General features: G+C 36.4%; 2 protein-coding genes across 5 annotated transcripts; one reads left to right on the forward strand and one right to left on the reverse strand.

The window, feature by feature from the left end:
• Nucleotides 1-597: 597 nt before the first annotated feature.
• Nucleotides 598-7,434, forward strand: LOC127811965 (protein NOI4). Of its 3 annotated transcripts, none has more exons than XM_052352187.1 (3): nucleotides 598-759; nucleotides 6,297-6,479; nucleotides 7,104-7,434. In XM_052352187.1, the coding sequence occupies exons 1-3, from the start codon at nucleotides 754-756 to the stop codon at nucleotides 7,143-7,145; spliced, it is 231 nt and encodes a 76-aa protein (XP_052208147.1). In that variant the 5' UTR covers nucleotides 598-753; the 3' UTR covers nucleotides 7,146-7,434. The 3 variants fall into 3 exon arrangements, with proteins under 3 accessions (XP_052208147.1, XP_052208148.1, XP_052208146.1); XM_052352188.1 differs by lacking the exon at nucleotides 598-759 and adding an exon at nucleotides 854-875; XM_052352186.1 differs by lacking the exon at nucleotides 598-759 and adding an exon at nucleotides 1,137-1,190.
• Nucleotides 7,435-9,552: 2,118 nt separating this feature from the next.
• On the reverse strand, nucleotides 9,553-16,119 carry LOC127811653 (transmembrane emp24 domain-containing protein p24beta2). Of its 2 annotated transcripts, none has more exons than XM_052351700.1 (5): nucleotides 15,954-16,119; nucleotides 14,965-15,177; nucleotides 10,755-10,944; nucleotides 10,566-10,673; nucleotides 9,553-9,901 (listed from the first exon to the last, which is right to left on the reverse strand). In XM_052351700.1, the coding sequence occupies exons 2-5, from the start codon at nucleotides 15,175-15,177 to the stop codon at nucleotides 9,768-9,770; spliced, it is 645 nt and encodes a 214-aa protein (XP_052207660.1). In that variant the 5' UTR covers nucleotides 15,954-16,119; the 3' UTR covers nucleotides 9,553-9,767. The 2 variants fall into 2 exon arrangements, with proteins under 2 accessions (XP_052207660.1, XP_052207661.1); XM_052351701.1 differs by lacking the exon at nucleotides 15,954-16,119 and adding an exon at nucleotides 15,630-15,858.
• Nucleotides 16,120-26,806: the final 10,687 nt, after the last annotated feature.

Below are 26,806 nucleotides of genomic sequence, written 5' to 3' on the forward strand. Positions count from 1 at the left end.
TGCAAATCAAAGTACTGTCCCTCTGTTATTTTTAACCTCCAAAGTACTGGGGTTATGTTCACCTCGTTAAAGAGGGTGAATAAAATCGCACTCGGTGTTGACATGTCTACGTCAGATAAGATAAGAAAAGCCTGACGTGGATGAGAGATCAACACTCTTTGTTTGTAATCTCATAATAAAGATTTAAATAATAATTTTTAATAATTAACATACATAATTTTAATATTTTTATACATTAAAAATTAAAGGTCATATTTTTTTAATTATTGAGTGACACAACAAATCAATTAATCTATTTAAATATATTTACATGGCGTGTTCATATTAGTGTTTTGTCAAAATAATAATTTTTAATAGTTAAGATATTAAATTTTGATAATTTATATATTAAAAATTAAATATTATAGTTTTTAAATATTGAGAGAGTACATACCGTATGTATTAAGCTACCGTAATAATATATCCTTTCCATTGTATAGAATTTCACATGAAATTTTATGACTGCAGGTGGGAAGGAGGAAAATTGAAATTCTCGGCGTTCACATGCGGTGGTGGGGACGGGCCTCCCTTTGTCCCCAAATTCAGACGGTCAATTATTGCATTGTTTAATAATTTAGCCATATATATAATTAGAAGCGTATGTATATATGTATGTATATTTATGTATATATTTAACAAGCCCCTCTCGATCTCTCGCTCTGCGTTCTAATTTCGTTTCTGCGCAGCTCATTTTCCGCGGAAGAATCTACTTTAATGTCGGTACGTTGTCCAATTTCTCTCCCTAAAAATCCCTAATTTCGCAGTTTTAGGCTGATTGTGCAACGCCGGATGCCTGCAACTTTTTTCATCTTTGGATCAATTATTGCCTTTTGATGGTATTTTCAGATGCCGTGATATGTATATGTGGATTGTTTTTTCTATTGAAAATTTCTGTCATGCTCATTAGATTTGGCTGTATGTTGTTGTTTTTTTGTCTTGATCTTTCGACTGGATATGGATTTGTTCTAGGGTTTGCTCAATTTGAGGAACAGCGTCGTTTTTTATTGAGATTGTGCGTTGTTTGGATGGAGGAATTGATATCAAGCTGGCTTGCTGTTTGATTTTTCTTTTTCAACTATAGTTGAATTGGATGCTGTTTGTCCTCTTGATATATGGTGATTATATCGTGCAGATGGAATTTGTGTTGTTTGGTATTGTCTCTTTTTTTCTTTTTTCTTTTTTAACCTTCTTCAATCATCGTTTGTACGGCATTATTTCTATTTAGTATGTTATTCTTTTTGATCAGGGATCTTACATCTTTCTAGTGACTGAAAATCCTATATTGACTTGATTTCTCATAAAACAGTATCCAAATTAAACTTGAAAGAGAGAGTAGGAATTCAAGCTTACCTGTCATCTGATCATTGTTGTGATTCGTTCAGTTCAACACTCAATTTGAGAGATTTTTCCATAGAAACATTAGATATGTTAGTGTGAAGCACTTCAAAACAAAATCAAAGCCTTTAAGAAACTGATTGGTTGCCTGCATGGAACTTCTATACACTTTACCAAATAATAACACATGCTTAATCATGGCTCAAGGAAAAATAATACTTAATAAAATGGATCTTACAACTGAAGCCTGCAATGCATGAGCCTCCGGACTGTGACCTTTAAAATGGATGCTACAAATTTTTAGAAAACATTAACGGAGTTCTTTTGGACTTTCCCTTTATTATTAACTACATGGGCTCTTCTGTTCCTCATGCTTACATGAAAAAATATCTGACATCTGTAGGCAAATTAGATATGTAAATTTCTTTTACAATATTTTAAGTTCAGGACTCTAATATGGATAAGAGGTAAAATCTCATTTTTATCTAAATTCCGTTTAATTTCAAGAACATGTCTAAATGATGATGTTCACCTTATTTGAAAATATCCTACTTGCACATTTTAACTATTCAGAGTGTCTTTAACTACTCACATTCAACTTTTTGATGCATAACTCATTCCCACTTCATGAAAGGTCTGAGAAGTTCTTATGATTGGACATGCATTTGCAACCGAAACTCATTCCCAGTTTATGCATAACTCTTTGTTCTTGGAGTTTTCATTCTGGTATAGGAAGCATCTGAAATGTTTCTCAAAACTTTTGAAACATTATCACAAGCATATCGAAGCATGATCCTGCAGTAGCTTGCTTCCCCGTTGCCTCTCACACTTAGATTTTTGCTGCTATATATGTATAATTTTATTTTCTGATGTCTACCTCTTAGTGCCATATTGACCAATTTAACTACAAATTCCAGATCCTGCTAAATAGTGGATGTTAACATTTTCTATGTCCTAATGTTTGTTCTCTATACAACAAGCCATATATCGGGGTTCTTATGCCCTATTTTCTTGCATTAATATTATCAGGTTGACCTCTGGAAAATTTTGTTTCTAGAACAGGCTTAATATATTAGTGACATTTATAGCTTCATAAACCCAACAACCCCCTCCCAAAACCTGCAGCAGCGACATAGGAGTATAATTTGAACTGTGACTTTGGTAGAGGTTGCAACATCATGCTAAATGAGTTGGCCCAAGCCCAATACTTGCAAACAATATTGGACAATTTGCTTGGACAATTTGGTATATAATTTGAAGCCCATTTTTGTTGGGAGTTATAAAGCCTGTTTGGTATTGCTGTGCTTTTAAAGCACAGTTTTTTTTTTTTCCAAGGTTTTAGGAAAACAGTGTTTGGTAAAGTACAAGTTTGCTTTTAAACCACAACTACTTCTCTAACAAAGCAAGTTAAGCTACTTAAAAACAAAAGCAAAGGACCCCTTGGTTTTTATAAAATGGAAAGCAAAGGACCCACATTTATTGCTTACTTTTAACATGAATAAGCACAACATCACACTCAACCAAACACTGCTTTTTTAGTAGCACTTTCACAGCACAAGACAACAATACCAAATAAGGATAGCTAAGAGAGATATAGGGAAAATTGCTTTTAGAACTCATCAAGGACACTTAGAGTTTTTGGTGATGCTTTTTGGGCTCACCAATGCCCTTTCAACCTTCCAAGCTCTAATGAATTAAGTGTTTAGACCCTACCTGAGAAAATATATGGCAATTTTCTTTGATGACATTCTAGTCTACAGCAAGTCAAGAGAATAGCACTTCCATCATTTACTGCAGGTCCTGACCACTCTCCTAAACAATCAAACTTAGTGCTTTTGCCAAAATACCATTGTGTTTGGGTCATATAGTTCTGGCAAGGGGGTATAGCCAAATCCAAACAAGATTGAGGCTATGCAGCTATGTCTAACCCCACAAAACCTCAAGCAACTCAGAGGTTTCCTGGGTCTCACTGGTTATTACGTTTATCAAGAGTTATGCCACTATGGCCCATTCCTTAACTGAGTTACAAAAGAAAGGGACTTGGAATTGGGGACCAGCAGCTGATCAATCCTTCCAAGATCTCAAAACTTGCTTATCTGAGGCCCATCTTAGCACTACCAAATTTTAACCAAACCTTCACATTGGAAAGGGATGCATCTAATGTAGGGATGGGTGTAGTGCATTCACAGAAAAGACACCCCCTGGCCTACTATAGCAAAAAGCTTTTCCCCAGGTTACAAAAATCATCTACCTATATCAAGGGGTTGTATTCTATAGTTCAAGCAGTTTAAAAGTGGAGGCAATATCTTTTGGGGAGCTCCTTCACTCTACACTGACCACAAAAGCCTTACGGAGCTGATGAATCAAGTTAATCCAAACTCTAGAGCAGCAATACTACATTAGTAAACTATGTGGGTACAACTATACCATCATTTCTAAACCTGGTATTACTAATACTGCTGCTAATGCACTTTCCAGGAAAGAAGCAGGTACCATAGCGGAGCTAGAGATGGCCACGTCTCAGGAGCTCTTGATGGTAATTTCTAGATCTGCCAATGACCTACTGCAGCAACTCTGGGAGGAACACCAAACCAACCAGGAGATACTAGAGGTGCAAAACAAGTTGCAACAGAGCATTCTCTCAGATGAACACTACAAGGTGACAGATGGCATCCCCATCTACAGAGGGAGAATAGTGGTCAGCTTCCACTCACCACTGAAGGACACTATCCTACAAGAGTTTTATTGTTCCCTCTTAGGAGGGCATGCTAGAGTAATGAAAAATATAGAAGGATCTCATCTACTTTCTTTCAGCCAAATCTGAAGAGAGATGTACAGAGCTATGTCAAGGAATGCCAAATCTACCAACCAGTCAAGTATTTTACCATGAAGCCAGGAGGGTCACTGCAACCCCTCCCAATTCCCAAACATGTTTTTTGAGGATTTATCCATGGATTTTGTGCTTGGGCTTCCAAAAGTGCAAGGTAACTGTGCCATGTTGGTTGTGGTGGACAGACTTACTAAGTTTGCACATTTTGGACCCTTACCTACACACTACACAACCATGAAAGTGGCTCAAGTTTTTGTACTCCTAGTGGCAAGCTCCATGGGTTCCCAAAAAGTATTGTAATTGATAGGGATCCTTTATTCTTGAGTCAGTTTTGGCAAGCATTATTCAGACAAAGTGGAACCTCACTCCACTACAACACTTTCTATCACCCTCAAACAAATGGATAGACAGAGGTTACAAAGTGTTGGAAGCATACCTCGGAGCATATGTCCAAGAAACTTCCTCTGACTGGGTTCAACTACTTCCATGGGTTGAATTATGGTACACATGCTACCACTCCTCTATTCAAATGACAACCTACCAAGCTTTATATGGGAGAGAACCACCTGGACTAGTAGACTATGTCAAAAATGGCACCCTAGTTGAAGCAGCTGAACTAGAATTGCTTCAAAAGAATAACCTACTGAAAACCCTCAAGGCTAACCTTTTAAAGGCCCCAATAAGCTATGAAGCTGCAACATGACAAGCACAAGAGGGAGATTGAATTTACTGAAGGAGAGTGGGTCTGGGTGAAACTTAAACCCTATAGGCAACACTCTTTAGATCAGAGAGGACGGTATAGTCCAAAATATTATGGCCCGTACCAGGTGGAATCCAAGATTGGTGCAGTTTCTTACAGGTTAGCCCTTCCTGCTAGCTCTAAAATACACCCAGTCTTCCATGCCTCTCTACTCAAACCATGCTATGGAAGGCCTAATCCAAAGAAAACTATCCCATTACCTGAGGAGTACTATGAAAACAGGCCCCTGATTACACCCTCAGTTGTGCTTAACCTAGGGTAGTGAGGTACAAGGGCCAGGAAAGGAGACAGATATTGGAAAGGAGACAGATATTGGTTCAATGGCAGGGGTTACCCTTGGAGGAAGCAACTTGGGAGGATTACCAGCAATTTAAAAGACTTTACCCAAATTTCAAACTTGAGAGCAAGTTTGAGTTAGAGGGGAGGGGTGTTGATAGGGACCATGTTCAAGAGGTCCAACATATACCAAGAAGGAGCTAAAGAATGAAGAAGAAGCCAGCCAAACTGTTAGAATAAAGTAGAGTTCCTAAGTGAAGACTGCTTAATATTTAGATAAACACTATAGCTCTAAATGGCTCCTAAAATTGCATTTCAATTACATTTGTTACTGTAAATGCAACTTCCAGAATAAGAGATTGTGTGTGAAGATAGTGACTGGCACATGGCCAGCTTTGGTTCCAAAACGTTGTACAAAACCAGATTGCAAGTTTATTTTGGAGGAGAAATCACAATGACCTTCTTCTTTCCTTGTTCATTCTCTATTTCCCTCTATTTTCTAAGTTCTTGGGGCTGCCATCTCAGTGAACCTATCGTATGGAGTAGGATTTGTGTCAATTTGAGTCACATAATTTCAATGTCTAGTCCCAGACTGAATTTAGGCTGAGAATTTTCAAGCTGGCTCAGCCTTCAGATTGAATATTTCAGTCAAAATAAGAAAAACCTGCTTGTCTACACCATTGTAATAGCCTTCTCATGTTTATTTGAGCCTTCATTAGCATCTATTGATGTGCATGGTAAGTTCTCAGCATGGTAGTAAATGTAAAATTCTCTATTCTGTTGAATGATTTTTTTTGTCGCCTAATATCTACATGCTTGCAGCTGTTACATTAAATTAGAATAATAAGAGCAGGCCAAAAATATAAAAAAAAAAAAAAATCCTTGTTTTTTCTTCTATTTACTTATATATTTGGCTTATTCTGGTTGGGAAATTATTTTCCACTAAATTTTCTTGAGAGGTTAGGGATTCAGTTGAGCAATTGAAACCGGCTTTTAGTACCTTCTTATAATTGAATTACAAAAGCTTCATATAGTGGCCTCTTCTTCTTTTAACAGGACAAGGGTCGTCCGTTACCAAAGTTTGGTGAGTGGGATGTTAATGACCCTGCATCAGCTGAGGGATTTACTGTGATCTTTAATAAGGCCAGGGATGAGAAAAAAACAGGTGGCAAACCCGAGTCACCTGCAAAGGCAGAACCTAATCCCACACATGGAGTTGGCTCTACCAAGCCTCCTGGAGTAAGTTTTCCTTTGCTTATTCATTATTGCACCAGCCATTAGTTGAACAAATTCCTTAGCAGCAGGTTTAATTTCTGCTGGCCTGCTTAAAGATAACCTTTTGCATTAATCTTGGTACTGTTCCCGTTCTGTGACCATGGTACCATCTTCTCTTTCCAGACAGACTTCATTATGGCACCTGCCTCTGGTGTCATTCTGCATTTGAAGTTGACCAATTAGATAGATGACATAATCCATCTTCCTTGCCATTAGCAGAACATGACACCTTATATAAAAAGAAATTTGTGGATTTTATGGTTGGTTGGTCTATTTATATATATTAGGTTGGTTTGCATTCTGATATAATTTATGAAGGAGTATTGAGTCTCTTGTCATTATCTCATTAGACATTTCATTATAATGGTAACATACACACACACTCATGCATACATATACATGTATTATTCAAGTAATAGCACGCTGGCTGCACCACAAAGATAGTGGCTTCAGGTTTTCCTTGATGACCAAGAAAAAACGCAACTAGCAAGCAGAATACAGTCAGAACCTTTTTGGTAGGTTCTTATTTTGCATATGGTTATCTTAGTGCAATTTCATTTAGTATACTTTTTTTGTCTTGATTTGCAGAAAAAATGGTTTTGCTGTGTGCAACCCCCTGCAGAACCTTGAGGAGGTTTCCAGTTCAAGACTGTCAATAGAGAGCGTGTTCATAGTTCACCCCACCATATTTCCCTAAATATCGGAGCCATAGAGCAACGATGGATGCTGCCTGCTTGAATCCATTTTGTGTGTCTTTAAACTGCATTGGCTTGAGGGAAGAGTGAAGATGGAAAGGAAAACTAAAAAGGGTAAAAGAAAATGTAAAACCAAAACAATAACTTCTTTGTTAAAGTTGTATCTATGTATTACTATCTGGTGGGTTATCATGCGAAGCTTAATTAGCAATCTGTTTGTCTTCTATCTTGTGCTATAGGCTGTAGAGTGTTTTTTTTTTTTTCTCTTTTTATTTCCTATTCTTTCTTGTTCTCAATACAGAAAAAAAGAACTTGTCTTGTGTCCTATTGGATCATTGGAGTAGTTTGGGTTTGGGTGTATTCGTGTGTTTTCTTGTTTGATACTACGAGTTGTCGCCTAGAACTGATGGATCATCATCTCTCATGATTCTGCTTATGATGTCAGGAGGTATAATGGGTTGAGTTTGCAGACTATGATGCAGTCATGTGTAGTGTAGAGATAATTAAATAGAGTTAAAATATTTGTAGCCCCCTTTTGACTCCTCCCAAATGGGATCTTGACGTGTGTGTTACAGTGTTGTCCTAGGCTCAAGCACGTTTAAGACTTGAGAGAGTCAATTGATGACCAAGATTCGGTTCAACTAGCTGCTTTTATTTTTCAATATTGGGAGATAAAAAATAATTTGAAAGATCTAAAAATTATTTTATTAACTCCGTCGAGTATTTATAACATTTTAATTCCTATTCAAAATGAAGGACACCACGGTAAAATATTTGTAAGATATGTACTTGGATAATGCTCATGCATGATCAGTGTCTAGTAATTGTTGTTTAATTCTATTATAATAATGTATTATTTGTTGACTCTATGTAGCAAAATAAGAGGCTTAGTATGTTGTTATAATATTAGACAAAAATTTTGAATTTTTTAAAGATTTTATCTTTTTCAAATAGCACGATTATATATATGTACAGAAATTGCCACAGGGTCACTCAATCAAAATCTAAGTACATGTTCAATTCATATAATATTTCTTTTTATAAATAAAAAATTCAGTAAACAGAAAAGTGCAAAGTGTTAACAACAAATAGCTGTGACACATCTCGCATAGATACATGACTTGGAACAATAAAACACGGCTAAAATAAAGAGTAACAAGTTACCACAGGACACGACTGAAACAAGGAGTAACAAATTGCTACAAAACAAGCCTCAAAAGAAACGAGGCCAAAAAATAATAGACAGAGAGAACACACTAGAGAGGTAAACAGCAGCAAGCACCACAATAGGGTAGAGACCAGAGATAAATGAAATGTAGCCTTGAGGAGAACCAACATTGCCTGAAACCTCCCATTGTTACAGACAAGTGATATTCTGCTATAAAGTTTGAAACATGAGCAAATTGTCAAACTCCAAGATATTAAGTCAAAAGACTCAACGAAAGAAGAAAACCTATTCAACCAGAAACCACCAATAAAGTCACAGAATAGCTCAGAAGAGAGAGGGGAACCATCAATTCCACAAGCCTCCCACGATCCCACCGTGGAAAACACTCCCATTCCGCTACGAAATTTGAAGTAGGGGGCAAACTATCAAGTTCTACGGTACTAAATTAGGTGGTCATTACAATACTAATTGATATTTATTTTTTAGGTTTCAATTTTCATTTTACGCTAAAAATAAGGCTTGTAGTTGTTTGCCACTCATTTGATTTTTGTTTGCATGAGGCTGCTTTTGGAATTAAAATTTTTGAAAGGCCAGTTAAATTTAAAAAGTACACTACCCTTTATGTGTGTGTGCACTTTTAAACATATTTAAGTATATTTATTGTTATCTATTCTATTATATATATATATATATATATGAGCAAAGTATTAAAAAGAGTAAAAAAAATAAACTACAATTTTCAATTACCAGTTCATAAACCTTCGATTGAAATCTTCTACCTATTTTTATTTGCTCCCACGTGACAGATTACACCTTTAGCCATTATCAAGTTTCAGAACATTGAGGAAACAAAATAAAGAATATGTAACAGACGACCTAATTTTTCTGAAATCATATAAATAAAAGCTTGCAAAATGTTTGGTAAAGTAATACCAAAAATTTGTTTATTGTTATTATGGTTATATGAATGTAACTGGGTAAAATCATCACCACCTGGATGCACTGCAATCCCAAATCTATCACAATGATAACATGATGATGGACAATGGTGAAGAAAAGTGTTCAATGATAAAAAGTTGAAGCTCAAAGAAAGTATCAAATGGAGAAGAAACACGAGACATTAATTCTATTGTTGCTCACCAGTCACCAGTAGCAGTAGCAGTAGCAGTAGCAGTAGCAGGCCAAGAACAAATCGCAAGAATATATTGTCAAGAGACAAAAAGTTGTATTAGTCCTTAATTGTCCCAACAGTCCAAAAGCAGTCTAATGTGTGTTGCCTATGTAAAATCTTTCTTTAAGATAGAGCTCACAAGGAGGCCCAAAAGGCATGACTCTGCAATATAAATATAAATACCCCCCAAACACACGCACACAGCACCATGCAAAAACCTAAACTCTGGACATGCCCAGCTTCCGTTCAAACAGGCGTCGAAGGAGGTAAACTTGGAGAACGCTGGCCCCGATGAGAGCACCTGATTCATACAACGCTTTGTGAATTGCTCGCCGGCTCATACCTTCGTTCACTGCATTACGGTAAAAAGCATAAGCAAGATTGGACATCATCATCTTCATCCAAAACCCAATCCAATTGTCAAGCTACTGTATTAAGCAAAGTTTTATAGACTTGTTTGTGGGTATTACAAGCACAAATTGTGGCCAGGAACTGTACTTCCATTCCAATGAACACACACATCGCTTGGCAAAGCGGGAAAGAAAAAACCATCTAAGTTCAATGCTAAAATCAACTTGGAAGCTTCCTTGGTTGAGTGTGCATGTCATATGGGATTTCTTCTGAAATCCACTTCTCTTTATTACCATGTATTGCTTTGGGTTTGCAGAAGGGAGGAAATGGCATCAAGGTAACACCAAAATCAACTTTTTTTCTCTTCCTAGTCAATTGATTGGCTAAACATCTACCCCACACAATGAGCAGGGCAGCTCATAATTGATGCGGTAGCTGAACCACATGTCACTAGATTAAGTTGTATCATTACCACAAACGTAAAGTTAGAATTCAGGTACCCAACCCCACATTGCAGGGTTAAGCCACAAAGGTGGTCTTTCAGTGGTTGAAAGGGCATAAAAAATGATAAGTGAATAACAAATGTCCTCACCAATGGAGGAAGAAGATAGTCATGACCCAAAATTAGCAGTAGATGTATAAGATGCTATAGTATTTGCATATACCTATCGCCTGTTGTTCAGTCTGAGCCTCCAGCCAGTGCTGCTCAAACTGAATGTTGTACAAAGCCTCCTCTAACTTTGATATCTGTTCCAACAAAGGATTGAAATGCTCTGCCATAACAGACGGGAAAGATCAGTAGTTAAAAGGCTCTCTAGAAACAGAATCTATAAGAAACATGGAAAATGGCTCACCATCTTTTGCATGCTGATCATCATAATATGAGAAGTGAGCTTCATGTACATCAAAATCAATGGTTTCATGATAAGGCGACTTGTTAGTAAAGCAGAAGTGGTGGACTCCTTTCTTATCGGCTACAAACTCAAACTTCTCAGTTGTCTTATCACGAACATCGTGTATCTGTTCACCAGAGGGCCCCTTCACCTGATCATTTCAGCAAGGTTCCACAGTTAGGTCTTTTCAGGGGATAAAAGAACCAACCCCCCACCCCTTGGAGATCACATTTAACCAAGTGGCTTTCATTTTCCTCCTAAAATGATAGCAAAACGAAATGGCTGCACTATTCAGTCCTCATGAGAACCAGTAGCTCAGATCTTCACTAGTGATAAAGAGAAAAATCACAAGACTGATGTTTTAGAATCTAAACTTGTATCGAAGAAAACGGTGATGAATAGAATGCATATGCAAAGAGGGACAGCCTTGTTTCCAGGTCTCAAACCAGCACATAGCTTAGCTTAGTGGAATTCAGGGCAAGTTTATGTCCTTCCTCAACAATTACTGTTTTATGCTGACAAAAGAAAGATAATCTCAGGATTTTCTACAACTTAGAACATAATACTGTCACATCTAAATCATCCTTTGAACCAAGGTGTCTTTACGCTTTATAATTTTGTTCACATGCAAGCTCTAAGACAAAATACAAGAGTGCTTTTATTGTCAAACATTCAAGAGACAGAATAGAAATAGAAATTAGGCTTGCACAAAACTAATCTCTACTTTTTGATAAACCACGTTGCAATGCCACAACTTTCTTGCAATTCAAGGTCAAAACTCCTCGAGTTCCTAAATATCAAACCGCGACAATGGCACTGAAATATACGAGAAATAACGCAAAGGAATCTACATAGGCTACCCCATCAACAAAAGATAAAGGAATATTAAGAAGAGAACATTAGACCTTAAACTTGGACAAGCATGCCCTTGAAACGTCCAAGGAAGGTGGAATTAACAAGTATCTCATTTGGAAGGTAAACAGAGCAAGTGTCGGATTTGAAGATTTAGAAAAATGGAATTGTATGCAATGCAAATAGCTTATGTCAATCTATGTCTGACACTTCTTCCCAGATGTTTTTAAAGGACATGGATTCAAATGAAGAGACCTGTCAAAGTTAACACAAATACCAATATGATGGATCCGGGCATGATATAGGGAAAACAAAAGAATCATGACATTACCAAGTCATAAAATTATAGGTAAAAAAGAAAACCCTAACTTTTTAGTCTTCAAAGTGTCCACATAGGGGACACGTGCATCCTACAAGTGCCTCCTCCCTTATCCTTTTTAAAATTTTAAGTGCCAAACAGCCCACATGGGCACATCGAATACGTGTTGGAGTGTCCAACACGCCAGCAACACCAGTATAGCAACCCCTAAAAAGTGTTCATGCTTTATGGCAAGTGTGTCAATGAGTTCTGCAAGCAACATAATTGTAAATCCTCTTAGAAACAAACATGCCAAACAGGACTTCAATGTTCTCCTCTTTAATATACAAAAAAAAATACAGTTCTATTGCTTTTTGTTGCTACTATTGTCATCAGTACGACTACTATTACCGTTATATTTTGATCTAATGATCATGGTATAAAAGTGGGTTAGTAACCCATAGAAGTTCTTATGCCTTTTTTTTTTTTTTTTCCTTTTTTGTTCTTTTCATTCCAAAAGAACATTACCAAAGGGGCACTCCTTCTATAGGAGTCAAGAGACCAAAAACAAAAAAAACAGAAAACATAATGCCGCTTCAGCATAAAATAGAGAAACGAGAATATGGTTCCTTTTAAATAATGAATCAGTAGCTCTCCACCCTTGAAGAAAGATCTGATGTTTCCTTTTTGACCAGAATCAGATAGACCGCCTAATGCAAAAAGGACTGATTTTTTAAGCTCTATTGTGTCTCTGTGATAGGGATTTATTTATTTCGTTTTGCAATTTACTTATCTTGTTTTGTTTTGATTTATCATCATTGTTTAGATGATAGAATTATATTTAATTTAAGGATTAGATAGAGATATTTGATTTAGAGATTATAATTTTTTATTAGATGTTCTTTTGGCTAAATAAAAAGGATAAGAAGGATCTTTTAAGTAGGTTTATCTTTTCATTCCATTAAATAAGGCACATAACGAGTATTCCAAAAATTCAGCTTGATTATCTGAATAATATTGATTCTATCTTGAGTTCCCTCCCTCCTGGTTTTGCTGTTCTTCTTCTTCTCTTCTGGCTTTGCTGCTTCTTCTTTCTTCCAAAAATTTCTACTTCTTTTCTTCTATCTTTCCACAAATCTCTATTATCCTGCATCAGATTTGGTATCAGAACAATCGTTTGGTTGCTCTGCATCATATGAATGATAGGGGTGTATTTATTTTGTTTTGAAATTTACTCTTCTTCTTTTGTTTTGATTTATCATAGTTGTTTAGATGACAGAATTATATTTGATTTAGGAAACAGATAGAGTTATATTTGATTTAGAGATTTAGATTTTTAAATTTTTGGTCAGGTGTTATATTTTAGATAGGTTTATCTTTTCATTGCCTATAAATAAGGCACATAATGTATTGCAAAATTCAACTTGATTTTTTGAATGATAATATTGATTCTCTCTTGAGTTCCCTCCCAGCTTTGCTTTTCGTCTTCTGCTTTCTGCTAAAGCATCTACTTCTTCTCTCTAATCTCTTCTCTCTTCGTCTATCTTTCAGCAAATCTCTACTCTCCCACATCAGATTTGGTATCAGAACAATCTTTTAATTGTTCCGCATAACTCTGATCTCTAACAATCTCAAGTAACGACTATAGATCTGCTACAGACCCCAACATAACGCACTGAGTATTGGAAAACTATCACAGTGACCAGAAATGCAGAAGTGAGCATCCATCTGGCCAATCACCTTGCAAGCTTGAACATATAGCAGGAGCCCAGTCTCATTCCCTTGGATTACCAGAAATGATAATTGAACCAAAAGATAATCGCAAGCAAAATGCATCTAAATGATCAATGGTGCCCACAGCAGGAAAAAATAAGTTCCTCCTCCCAGAAGAATCTATTTGAAAGGAGAAGCAAACTCTCTAATTGCTGCCTTATTCGTAGCTAACTGAAGAAGCTCCAAAAAACTTTTGCAAAATGGCAAACACCATAGCATCTGTCAAGCCTCAAGCTAGAACTCCCCTACCAATATGCCACAAAAGGTTGTTCACACTTTGCTGTTTACCAAGTTGTTAATGGGCTCAATTAACCAAAGTTGTGAAGGTAGTTGCTCTCAGTTTAGTTTCTAATACCTTTTATTAGCTAACTTGATCATCTTCAATGCTATAATCATTTTGTTCAACCTTTAGCATAGACTTTTCAACAATTTTCGGCATTAATTCAAAAGGATTCCTTCCACATTAACATTGAAAATTTTCATTATGAAAACCAAAAAAAAAAAGAAAAAAACCAAAAAACCACTAAGAAGGCCCTTTTATCATGAACTTCAGTCCTCCTCAAAGACTTGGACCAACACACGAGGGACGCAGAATGCACAATAGGTACTTCACATAGGGGATTATATTTCCAGCCAGACCAAGACATTAGGGGACAAATCCATCACAGTTCAAAACCTTGTGGATCCTGCATTTTAGATAGCAAGATTCCCAAGCAGCCTCTTCTATGTAATGCTGGCATACCTATGCGGATAAAAAGTTGGAAGCAATTGAATACTCTTTGGTTTCTAGAAGTAAAAGTTGTTGTTAAACTCCATAACAATAATTTACAACTAACCAGACCTAATTGTGAAATAATGTGCATTATATCACAGTCAACAAAGATTAGGTGCTATATAATTTATGCAGAAACTGATGGGACAGCAAAGGAATTCCATATCAGAAATCCCTGAGTGTCCACATCCATGGACCAAAACCGTCTGCCTTCAGATAAACTCCAATAGCCTCTTCTATGGAAAACCATCATTTTCCATAACAACGCAGATGAAAAATTAGAGCAACTGAATGGTATTTTTTTTCATCTCAAGATAGAATTTTTTGTACAATTCAGTATCAAATAGCCAACAAGTGATAGCAAACCACCCTAATTTGAGAAAAGCTCTTGCAATCACACATTCAACAACAATTAAACACAGCTTGACATTTAATCAAATGAAAACTGGTAACATTATACGTTGACTAAAGCTTACCACAAGATCAACCCCATCTGGAGTATAATGCCACGCACCCTCAGACTTAATAACAACAAACGAGAAATGGATGGTGTCACCCTGGTATTCAACGTTGTGGGAGAAGCATTCCTCCCTGTCAATCACAAACCTTATACCATACACTTGTTGCAGGCTTGATAATAAAATGGCCAGCATAACCACCAGAACAAATTCACGGCACCGAGTTTCCATCTGAAATATAAGTCAAATTCCATAAATTTTAACAGAAATTAAAATCATTAAATCAGCATGAACTTCAGAATCAAAATCCCAGTTTTTTAACTGAAACCCCTATTTGTTCACAGCAAACTATCTCATGGAAGACGCTATAAAAGAGACACAGCCATCTGGAACTCAATCAAAAGGATATGGCATACTAAGCAAGTTTTCATCTTTGCATGAATTATGACATAAGAAGGCAAAAATCAAGATAAGTCACGGCATCAAAAATACTTTGGTTTCAAGACACAATTCATAGCAAGAAAAAAAAAAAAAAAACAAATTTGTATATATAGAGTTTTAGTCTTGAGACATATTCTCATCCGTAATCCAATCAAAGAAATCGTGCTAAAATGACCAAATTTCTTCTAGAATAGAACCAAAAGAGATATATTCAACACAAATTCCAAAATGAAAAAACCCACTGATTTGAGCTTCGGGCAAAACCAATATGGTCAACATAAACTGCAGAAGTAAAAACCCCCGTCTGTTTCCCCAGAAAATCCCCGATGCAAACGAAAGATTCGAGCTTTAGGCCAGTACACATAAGCCCATCAGGAATTCGACCCAAGAGACTGTAGAAACGGTCTGTTTGCAATTGGTTATTCTCTTCTGGAAATGAAAGTGAAACTACAGATCCAAATGGAGCGAAATCTAAATAACAGAAATAGAAAGTGAAATGAATTGGGACAGATAACAGGAAGAGAGAGAGAGAGAGAGAGAGAGAGAGAGAGAGAGAGATGATTTACCGTTTTGATCTGGGAGCAGAATCAGAAGACGGGAATTGATCTACTGGTTGAACTTGGGATTTTTGAGACACGGTTATTGCATATTATTATGTGTAGTGGACAAGACAAAAAATCGCGAGTCCGAGTTATTGGCGAAGAAGCTAAGCTAAGCTAAGCGGCCCGTCCGAGCCCAGTGGTCTTATGGTTGGGTAATGCTATTCGGCCACCTTCAACGCTACTCTCAATACCACCCTATAATATATCGCGATATATCATAATACATTGACACGAAAAAATCATAATTTATGGCAAGAAAAAATCGTAATTTATGGCAATGAAAAAGCATCCCATTTCATTAAAAAATTAAAAAATTAAATTTCTCTACGCTGAAATCAACTCACTGCCGTGTCTCTTTCTCTCTCTCTTCATCGTCACTTCTTCTTCTTTTGGGCATGACTCTCTTTCTCTCTCTCTCTTCCCTTCTTCCCCTTCCCTTCTTCCCCTTCCAGTTGTGGCTCTTTCTCTTCCATCCGTTCAACCCAACCGAGCCTCCAATGTCTTGAAGACTCATTCTTATTGTATCTCTCCCTTCACCTCCAACGACCCTCTCTTTCTCATTCTCGCCCGTGCGAACGAGCCTCCTCCATTACAGCAGCTTCGATCCACCAAGAGGTAAGCATCTCCCATAATGAGAGACTTTAAGCTTAGATCTACAAGGAGGTAAGTCTCATATATACGTATATACGCATTATTTGGATTTAACCAAAACTTTAAACTTAGATCTACAGAATTTTCGAGCGTTAGATCTTGTTGGTTTTTGGATATGTTGATCAATGGGCTCTTGGGTGTCGGGTGGTTGTCTCTAATTGCAGGAAACCACTAGCCACGGTGGCCGGTGGCGATTGGCAATGCGTGGCCGGTGACGATTGGCAATGCATTTTTAAGTTTGGTCGAAAATTAAAACTCAGATCTATTAAAATCTAACCGTAAATGTGTCCCATTTTTTGTATGTTAACCCTTATAACTTGGTGTTTCTGATGGTAGGCTCTGATCGTAGAAAGTTTCGGCCGGTAGTTGTCGCCGACGATGTTGGTGGCAGCAGTTCTGATTTCCGTCTGTGCATACATACATATATTTATATATATTTACACATTTTCTTTTGTAATTATTTTACTTTATATTGTGAATGTTGATATTTAATTATGAATTTGTATTGAAAATGTTGATGTTAATATTGAATTTGTGATATTTAAATATTGTGAAAGTTAAAATTAAATTGAATTGGTTGAAATTTAAATGTTAATAAATTGAATTAGTTTGTATTTGTTTTGTGAATCTTTGAATTGAAATTATTAAGTTTATTTAAGAATTGAATGGTATATAGTTATTGTTAATTTTATTTGAATGTAAATATTTATTAATGTGTATATATATTTTAAATTTATATTAAATAAAATTTAAAAAAATAATCAAATAATTTCATCTGATACAGAGATTTAGTTGTACTTTTTTTAATTTTTTCTATCCAAATGGAGAAACAACACTCCAAATATTTGTTCATTTAGATTTGATTTTACTTTAATTTATCAAATTATGCATCTCTTTTGACTAAAACTTTTATTCTTTAAAAAAATTTATTTAGTACTTGTCTCGCTCTACTCTGTGTGGGCTGGAGTTAATGTCGTGATTCGGCCCGAACACTCAAGGCCCAGTAAACATTGAACTGAGCTCGTTAAAGCGAGCTCGTATAATGCTGGAGCCCAGGCTCAAACGTCAGGACCAAGCGAGCTCCCGATAACGACCATAACTCATCAGCGTATTCGTGCAAGCTTCCAGTTATGTTCTGAGCGAGTTCCCAACGATCTCTATAGCTCGTTGGGTCAACTCGTCAGCTTGCATTATTGAAAGAGCGTATGTCGCGGTATATCGGCAGGCCAAGGGCCGCCCTGGCTGGACCATTCAGGCCCATTTTCTCAGCCCATTTGAATGGCTCATACCAATCCCATCCTGGCCCTCTCGCAACAACATCATTACAACCGCGCTTGGGTTTTCGGGCGTCCACCTCAGATCTCAACCTCATTAATGGCAGATTCTATCCTCATTAATGGCAGATTTTATCCCCATTAATGGCGGATCCCATCTACATTAATAAGGGTCTCGTCGACACCTTGTTACGGCAGGGACGCCCCCGCCGACTATTCTATCCCATTGCCTGTGCAAGTACGGAGCATGTAGAAGGGGTCCTTCTGATATATATATCGACCAGCCCTCATATCGACCAGCCCTCTTGAGGGCTGGGGTATGTACTTTTTTTCGCCAACTTACGAACACCCGATATACTTGCTTACTTGCTCGCTAACTTGAGATTCGGAGTACCTTGCAAGGACGGGCCGACGGCTTAGCAAATCGGACTGGATACTTCACTGTTCTTCTCTCAGATCTACCATACTAGTGTGGGCCAACAAATTTTCGTCGACCAATTTCGAACGTCAACAGTACTAAGATCTATAAATTTTATATATATATATAATATAAGCACCCCTGCCCGGATATCCCAACCACCCGGACTACCCGAATAAGAGCGCCTACGGAAGGGAAGAATGAATGAAACACAAGACAAAAATTACCTTGGTATGCATATTTAAGAAATAAAATAGCGAAAGCAAGGCTAATACACATGCACACCCAAAAGTACTCCACTGGAACAGCGGTCACGGAGTATGAAAATATATATAGACCCTGTGCCAACAAATAAGAGATACAAGGAACAACCCGGCACAGTCAAAAATAAGAAACAAAAATCCTATCAAAATATCAAAGATAACAGGGGCAAGCTAACTGTACTCTCTACCGATACGGCTGGCTGCTAGGTAGAACGATCCTCGCCCTCGGACTTCGCTTTACCCTTACCTGGAATGATGGAAAGCAAGGTGAGTCGCAAGACTCAGTAAGTTTATAAGAAAAAGAAGGCTATACAGTAAATAGAGAAGAAGGTCACCCCAAACACCGTCCCACATACATACACAAGCCATGAGACACTAACAACATAACAACATAGCATAAGGAAAACACATATCGGTCCTTGGGGCCCACACAAGACACACGGCACCCAAGTCCCATACCAACCTGCCGCTTTCCTGAGAGGCAACATAAATCTCCAACAAATCTGCGCGCGCTGTCCCGGGTTGGTACTCCCTTTACCCGTGTGTCCGTGTCGGTACTCCCGACACCTGAGCCATAGGCTCCCTCGGAACGGTCCTTCCATCCGAGAACTGATAACTACCAGTAACCATGCAATGCACATAAAAATGCAATGGCGTAGTGAGTATCAACACGATACACTGGCGCCCATACATCCAGGTATCAGGCCATGCTCTGCCCACATAGTAAACCACACGCGATGCATATGCCCGTGCTGGATGCAACATAACCAAGCTAGAATGTCCGTGACCAAGCATAACCAGATCATGAAAACCCCAACATGCAACCCATACCCATGTGCACACCAAAACATGTAACAAGAATAAAATGATAACAGTCATGCAATAATCACATAACGGCAGAACTAGTCAGCAGTGCCTGGCACCGGTCAACGGTCAGTGAATAGGAGTGACCAGCCGACGGCCTAAGATAGACCGTACAACGGTTACTCCGTCACCGAACAGCCGATCCTTACCCCTACTATACAACCGCTTTAGCCTATAAACAACCAAAATCCATAGTAATACCCGAACAATTAAGAACCTATCCCCAGGTAAGTACGGCATCATTCCCACAGGCATGGGGGGGGCACAAACCCCCGTAGGCAACCAACGAATAAAATCTATGGGGCCAATTTAATAAATTAAATTTAAAGTAAATCGTTCAAAATTCCATAATCAATTAACGGCCAAAACAAACGAATGGATGTTAAATAAATTGACAACGAAATGAACGTTGTAAATGGTGTAAAGAACTTGCCTTTACGAAGATATCCTTAAGCTTGATTTGACCCAACACGGTAAAAATTATACACACTGCAACACCCCAATAATTCACCAAAATTAACAAAATCGTACTCTAAAGGAAATTTCGACCGTATAGAATATTTATTATTGACTTGTCTACTTACCTGACTAATTAAAACTTCAATTAAACTTGATTAAAACCTCAATTTCTGCCATTTTTCTCCATCTACAACGCTAGTTTGAGCTTCTTCTTCACGAAATTTAATTCCCTTTGTTTGCTGTTCGTTTGCTGTAAAAAAATCAGGCAGAAAAGCAGCCTTAAATTGGACAAAATAAGCAACCAAAATGCGGCCACATGGCTGCCGTTGGGAGGCCACTGCCTCTAGCCTAAAACGGCGTCGTTTTGGGACGCCTATGGCTGATTAAAATCAACTGAATTCCCTCAGCCTCGCGCGCTTGCCCGCGGATTCGAACCCGCGTTCGCACGCCCGCGAACCACCCGACCGAGCCCACTTTTTCATACATATAGCGCACGCATTTATATATAAGGGGACCCTTGGTCCCTCTTTCCGGAAACGCACCAGCCCCTTCCCAACTTTCATTATTCACACACACACCCTCTATAATATTTACATTAACACCCAGAACTTATAAAAATTTCACAATTTAATTTATTTCAAAATTTTCCTATTTTCTTAAATATTCTAAAATATCCTAATTAATTATCCTAATTTCTTATTTTCTTAAAATCACATAATTTATTATTATTTATAACAAGAAGTTATTTTAATATTCTTTTTAATTTAGATTAACACAATAAATCAATAATTAAATTAATTTATTATTTAAAGGTCACTACATATAATTAGAACACTATTAAATTATAAAAGATAAAAAGAGGACACTTTTTATAAATAACGGAGCTACCAACTCATTCTCCACCTTGATGGTAGAGTAATATGTTGATTTACTTTTTACAAATACTTCTTATGTTTTGGTAAATGAAAAAAAAAAATATATCTTTTCTTTGATTTAAAGTAAATGAATTAGAAAATTACTTTTAAAATTTAAAAAATAAAATAAAATGAATTCACGTCCCAATGGATGAATGTAAATATGAATTAAGTCATGTTAAGTGATTTTTCTTTTTTACAAGCAAGGAAACGTTTTTAATGTAATATAGGTAACTTTCACATTAATATAAATTTAAATTAAAATTTATAAATTTTAAAAAATATAAATTTAAATTTGATATTGAGCTAATTAATTTAATTTTAACTTTCACAATATTGAGCTAATTCAATTTAATTTTAACTTTCACAATATTCAAATATCACAAATTCAATATTAACTTCAACGTTTTCAATACAAATTCATAATTAAATATCAACATTGATAATATAAATTAAAATAATTACAAAAGAGAATATATAAATATATGTATGTATGTATGGACGAAAATCAGAACCACCGCCACCAACGTCGCCGGCGACCATCGTCAGCCGAACCTTTTCATGATCAAAGCCTACCATAAGAAACACCAAATTAAGAAGGTTAACATACAAAAAAATGGGACACATTTAATGGTTAGATTTTAGTAAATCTGAATTTTAATTTTCGGCCAAACTTAAAAATGCACTGTCAGTTGCCACTGGCCACCGTGATCGGTGGTTTTCGATGATCAGAGGCAACCACTCAACATCCAATGACCCATCGACCAACATACCCAAAAATCAGCAAGATCCAACAGTCGAATTTCCGTAGATCTAAATTTAAAGTTTTAGCCAAACCCAAATAGTGCGTATATATGCACTGACAGTTGCCATCGTCCATTGTGGTTGGTGATTTCCGACGATCAGAGGCAACCACTCGACACCCAATGACTCATCGGCTAATATACCCAAAAACCAACAAGATCCAGTGGTCGAATCTCCGTAGATCTAAAATTCAAGTTTTGGCCAAACCCAAATAGGTTTAGAAGACTTACCTCATTTTAGATCGGGGCCAATGGAGATGTGCAATTGACGAAAAAGAGAAAGAGAGAAGGCCGAAGCTATTGTAATGGGAAAGAGAGAGAGAGAGAGGGGGATGGGGGAAGAAGTATGAACAGAAAGCAAAAGCATGGAAAAGAGAGAGAGAAAGATGAGATGGGGGTATATATATATTGAGGGTATATTTGTAATTATAATAGTGGCTAAATATGTAATTTTGTATTGGGTGGCATTGAGGATGCCCGAATAACATTATCCCTTATGGTTCACCAACAGTACCCAATGGCTACAGCGTCCGTCTTATGGTTTGCCAACAGTACCCATGACCCAATGGCTACAGTGTACAAGTGCCAAAAGATCAACTTGCGATTTATCTTTTCTGACGTAATCGAAAGCACGAGTATTAAGAATCACGCAAGGATAATAATCCCAAGACATTCAATCTATCCCCCTCTCTCATTTTAGGATTAATCATTGTAATTAGGGTTTATTTTAGAATTAATCATCACCTCATGTCATCCCTTACATTTTAAGATGGAAAGAGAAAATGGAAAATCTTTTACCCTAAGAATATGGACAACAAACCTTTTTTGTTTTTTTTTTCCTGTTTTAGAAAATTTGATGTGCAATTTTAATTTGTAATAGAATTTAATATTAATTTAATTTGTATTAATATATAAATTAGTGGCGAGAATGAGTACTTTTAGGAAATTAAATTTGTAATTTATTTACGTTTTATTTAAACTACTAGATTGTCTTTTTGTGTTCTAAGCTTTTAAATTAAATGGAATTAGCTCGTGCAAACACTATACAAAGTTACAAATTAATACCATAATAGGATGCATACAAGAAGACTATTATGTCAAACTTGAAATTTTCTCTCCTATAAAAAATTATGGAATCAAGCAGTGAGGGTCTTCGCAAGGGAAGGCATCCCAAGAAGACTATTACGACATCCATATGATATACAAGAAAACTATTACAATAGGACCGTGTTATATGTATCAACGGGATGACAAGTCTGATGATCGAATCAAACTTTATAGATCGGATTTCATTATCAATCATCAAGACACCACGGACAGGAAAAGCCTGAACTTTATGAAACTCGATCATGAGTTTGATAGGGCTTCATCTTGGGATAAAGCTTGACTAGGCTAAATGACGTCCGACCAGACTTAGCCCAATCGGGCTTCATCCAAATTAAATGAGATCTTTTTGTTATTTGAAATATTTAATTATTTTTTTAGTAACTTAATTATTTATAGTAACTTAATTATTTATAATTATTACGACATCCATATGAAGTACAAGAAGGCGTGATGAAAGCAAATTCTCTACTTCTGAGTCTGATGGACACAACATTTGAAGCGCTCCGCTGGTTCACCGCCCCGCATTCCTCCGCCACGTCGCTGGAACCGTCGTCCACCTCCCCGACGCCGTGCGCTGTGGGCTGCCGCCTCTCGGGACCGGTCGGAAGCGGAGATTCCGCAGCAGAGTTGGCCGTGCTGTTGGACAAGGGCGTTGACGTCGATTTCCCTCTCCACCTGCTCTTGTTCTATGATGCACGTCTTGCCCTCCGGATCACAAAGCTTTTCCACCTTCTTCTTCGCGGTGGACATGTTGGCTTCTGGCGAGGTTCTCGCTCCGGCTGACTGACTGGGTTCTGGGCAGTTCGCTTCGCTGATGGGTTTCCTGCCGATTGGAAAATCTTGATGTGGCAAACAGGATTTATAAGCCAGATCTTCCAGATAAAATACAATTAATATTTAGTTGTTAATCATTTCCATAATATTCTTAATTACATAACATAATTTATAATAATAAAACAAATATTGTGATTGTATATTATAAGCTATCTCAAGAAATGTCATTACTCCATTAATTTTTGAATAAATTGCAAACAACGCTATTAAGGTTTGGCCAAATTACAAAAATTTCTTGATCTTTGAAAAATAATAATAAATACATATACCGTTAATTAAGGGGTAAAAATACTAATTTAGTGTTCATTCTCTCTCATCTCTTCTTATATTAAAAATTACATGAAAATAAAAATTATCCTAGATTAGAATCCATTTCTGTGTCTAATTTCAATGTTGACATTGAATCGATCTAGGTTCAAGACCCATTCACGATGTTTGCATCTAAATCTTGGTTTGACGAATTCAACCCATATTTAATTTAAAAAAAGTGAGAGAAAGAGAAAGAAAAAAAAAACAAAAATCAAAGAGATAGATAAAGATGGAGAATGAGTGAAACTTCATCTTGAAATCTAGGTTCAAAGAAATAAATGGAGAGAGAAAGAAGAATAAGAAATTAAAGAGAAAGAAAGCAAAATATTTCATCTCAAACCTAGATTTGGATTTGAGATAAACAATGAACATAGATCTGGTTTTAAAAAAGAGAGAAAGAAAAGGAAAAAAAAAAAGCAATCAAAAGGATGAGAAGAAAGAGAAAGAGAAAATAAATACCTATTATTGTTGTTATCGTTATCGCAGTTACTATCGTGAACAATCTCTATCATTATTGCTATAAGTAAATGCTCCCACCTTTATTAATGTTATTGTGATTAGCCTCCACCACCAAAGACCAAATGCGAGAGAGAAATAGAGGAGATAGAGTTGTTCTTTCATCATCTCTGTTCATTATTTGTCATTGATTGAGAGAAAAATAATAGAAGGATTAGAAAAGAATAAAAAAGTAGAAGAATGAATTTAAATATAAAAATATTTTAATCAATTTAAAAATTTTAATGGTGATTAACTAACGATATAAGAAAATTACAGTTAACATTAAAGTTGAAGGAGACTCTTTAAATTTTTTTCAAATGTTAAGGATATTTTTTACAATTATCCTAAGTGCGGCATGAAATTTTTCCTTAATTTTTTATAAGAATTTGTGATCACCATTTGTATGTATATAATGATATTTTTATAAAAAGAAAATATCATTTAAATATTTAAATTTGACATTTATAATGATATTTTGTATTAATTTCTTATATACTTAAATTGATATGAAAAAATTTAATATAAAGTGTCATTATAAATGTTAAATTTAAATATTTAAATAGAATGCTTTAAAAATAATTCTTTTGTAAAACATCTTTTAGATAAATGTAAAGCCACTAGATTTAGATAAATGAACATAATATCTATATTATTATATTTATTAAACTAATTCGTACGTTTGTATATTAAAATTATTAACTCATTAAAATAATCGAAAATACATTTTTCAGATAAAAGTACGATTTTTGGGGTTGTAGACACATGGTGCGGCCGGTATGCTGAGGTGGCAACGTGTGAGCTCAGGGGATCGACAAGTAAGCTTGAAGGGCTTGGACAAGTGGCACACGTGCAAAACTAGAGTAAATTATCCAAAGGGCCACTATTTTTTTTTTTTATGTTTTGAATGATAATCTTATTATGTGTCATATTAATATAAGAAAAATATTATTGATATATTATGAATTATATTTTAGATTACATAATATAGTTAAAATGTTTAAAATATTTCTTGCCTAATGCGATGAAGTATGAAACAGTAAAATGTATGATTAAAATTGTAACGCCCCGTAAATGGAAATTTAATTTAATTATTCGTTATTGGGGTAATTTAATTTAAAAGAAATATTAATATAACTTGTTATAAATAATAATAAATTATGTGATTTTAAGGAAATAAGAAATTAAGGTAATTAATTAATTATTTTAGAATATTTCTAGAATAAAATAAAATTGAAATAAATTAAATTGTGGGATTTTTAGAAGTTTCGGGCGTTAGTGTAATTAATTAAGGGGGGTGTGTGTGAATAATGGAAGTTTGGGGGTGGCTAGAGCGATTTCAGGAAAAGGGACCAAATGTCCCTTTAAATTTAATGATTGCGATATAAGGTTAAAGGCGAGTGTGGGTGCGGGCGTGGGCTTGGATGCGGGTTCGAAACGCGGGGGCTGCGCACGCAAGGGCTGAATTTTGGTTGATTTTAATCAGCCAAAGGCGTCCAAAACGACACTGTTTCGTCAATGGCGGTGGCCTCCAGCGCTGGCCCGCGCGTTGCCACGTGGCGCCCTCTCGTCCACTTCTTTTTGCCTTTAATTAAGCCCGATTTCGGGCGTTTTTGTTGCTATAGAAGCAGCAATTACAGTGGGAAATTTCAGTGCGCTCACGAATGTGAAAGTGGGAGATTTTGGGCTAAAATTCATATTAAATCCAATTTAAGTAAAGATTTAAATTGCCAGGTATGTAGACAAGCTAATAATTAATATTCTGTACGATCGAAATTTCGTTTAGAGTCCAATTTTGTTAATTTTGACAAATTATTGCAGTATTGCAGTTTGTATAATTTTTACTGCGTTTGGCCAAAATAAGCCTAAGGATATCTTCGTAAAGGCAAGTTCTTTATACCCTCTTCGTCGATTCTTTCGTTGTCAATTTATTTGACCTCCATTCGTTTGTTTCGACTGTTAATAAATTATGGAATTTTAAACGGTTTGTTTTAAAATTTAATTTATTAAACTGGTCTCGAGGATTTTATTCGTTGGTTGCCTACAAGGGTTTGTGCCACCCCCATGCCTGTGGGAATGATGTCGTACTCACCCGGGGCTAGGTTCTTAGCTGTTCGGGTATTATTACAGATTTTGGTTATTTATAGGCTAGAACGGTTATGCAATGGGGGCAAGGATCGGCTGTTTAGTGACGGAGTGACTGTCGTACGGTTTATCTTAGACCGCCAGCTGGTCTCTCCTATCCACTGATCGTTGACCGGTGCCAAGCACTGTTAACTAGCTCTACCGTTACGTGATTATAGCATGACTGGTATCATTTTATCCTTGTTGCATGTTTTGGTGTACACATGGGTATGGGTTGCATGTTGGGGTTTTCATGATCTGGTTATGCTTGGTCACGGACATCCTAGTTTGGTTGTTATGCA

This window comes from Diospyros lotus, chromosome 10, assembly GCF_014633365.1.
Source record: "Diospyros lotus cultivar Yz01 chromosome 10, ASM1463336v1, whole genome shotgun sequence".
NCBI lineage: Eukaryota > Viridiplantae > Streptophyta > Magnoliopsida > Ericales > Ebenaceae > Diospyros > Diospyros lotus.

Bases quoted from the DNA above. Each gene is read 5' to 3' on its own strand.
- LOC127811965 (XM_052352186.1), top strand. From the start codon at position 1,152: ATGGTGATTATATCGTGCAGATGGAATTTGTGTTGTTTG. The intron at 1,191-6,296 runs GTATTGTCTCTT...TTCTTTTAACAG, and splicing joins GATGGAATTTGTGTTGTTTG to GACAAGGGTCGTCCGTTACC. The intron at 6,480-7,103 runs GTAAGTTTTCCT...CTTGATTTGCAG, and splicing joins GCTCTACCAAGCCTCCTGGA to AAAAAATGGTTTTGCTGTGT.
- LOC127811653 (XM_052351700.1), bottom strand. From the start codon at position 15,177: ATGGAAACTCGGTGCCGTGAATTTGTTCTGGTGGTTATGCTGGCCATT. The intron at 10,945-14,964 runs GTAAGCTTTAGT...TGAAATGATCAG, and splicing joins CAGATGGGGTTGATCTTGTG to GTGAAGGGGCCCTCTGGTGA. The intron at 9,902-10,565 runs GTATATGCAAAT...ACCGTAATGCAG, and splicing joins GACTGAACAACAGGCGATAG to TGAACGAAGGTATGAGCCGG.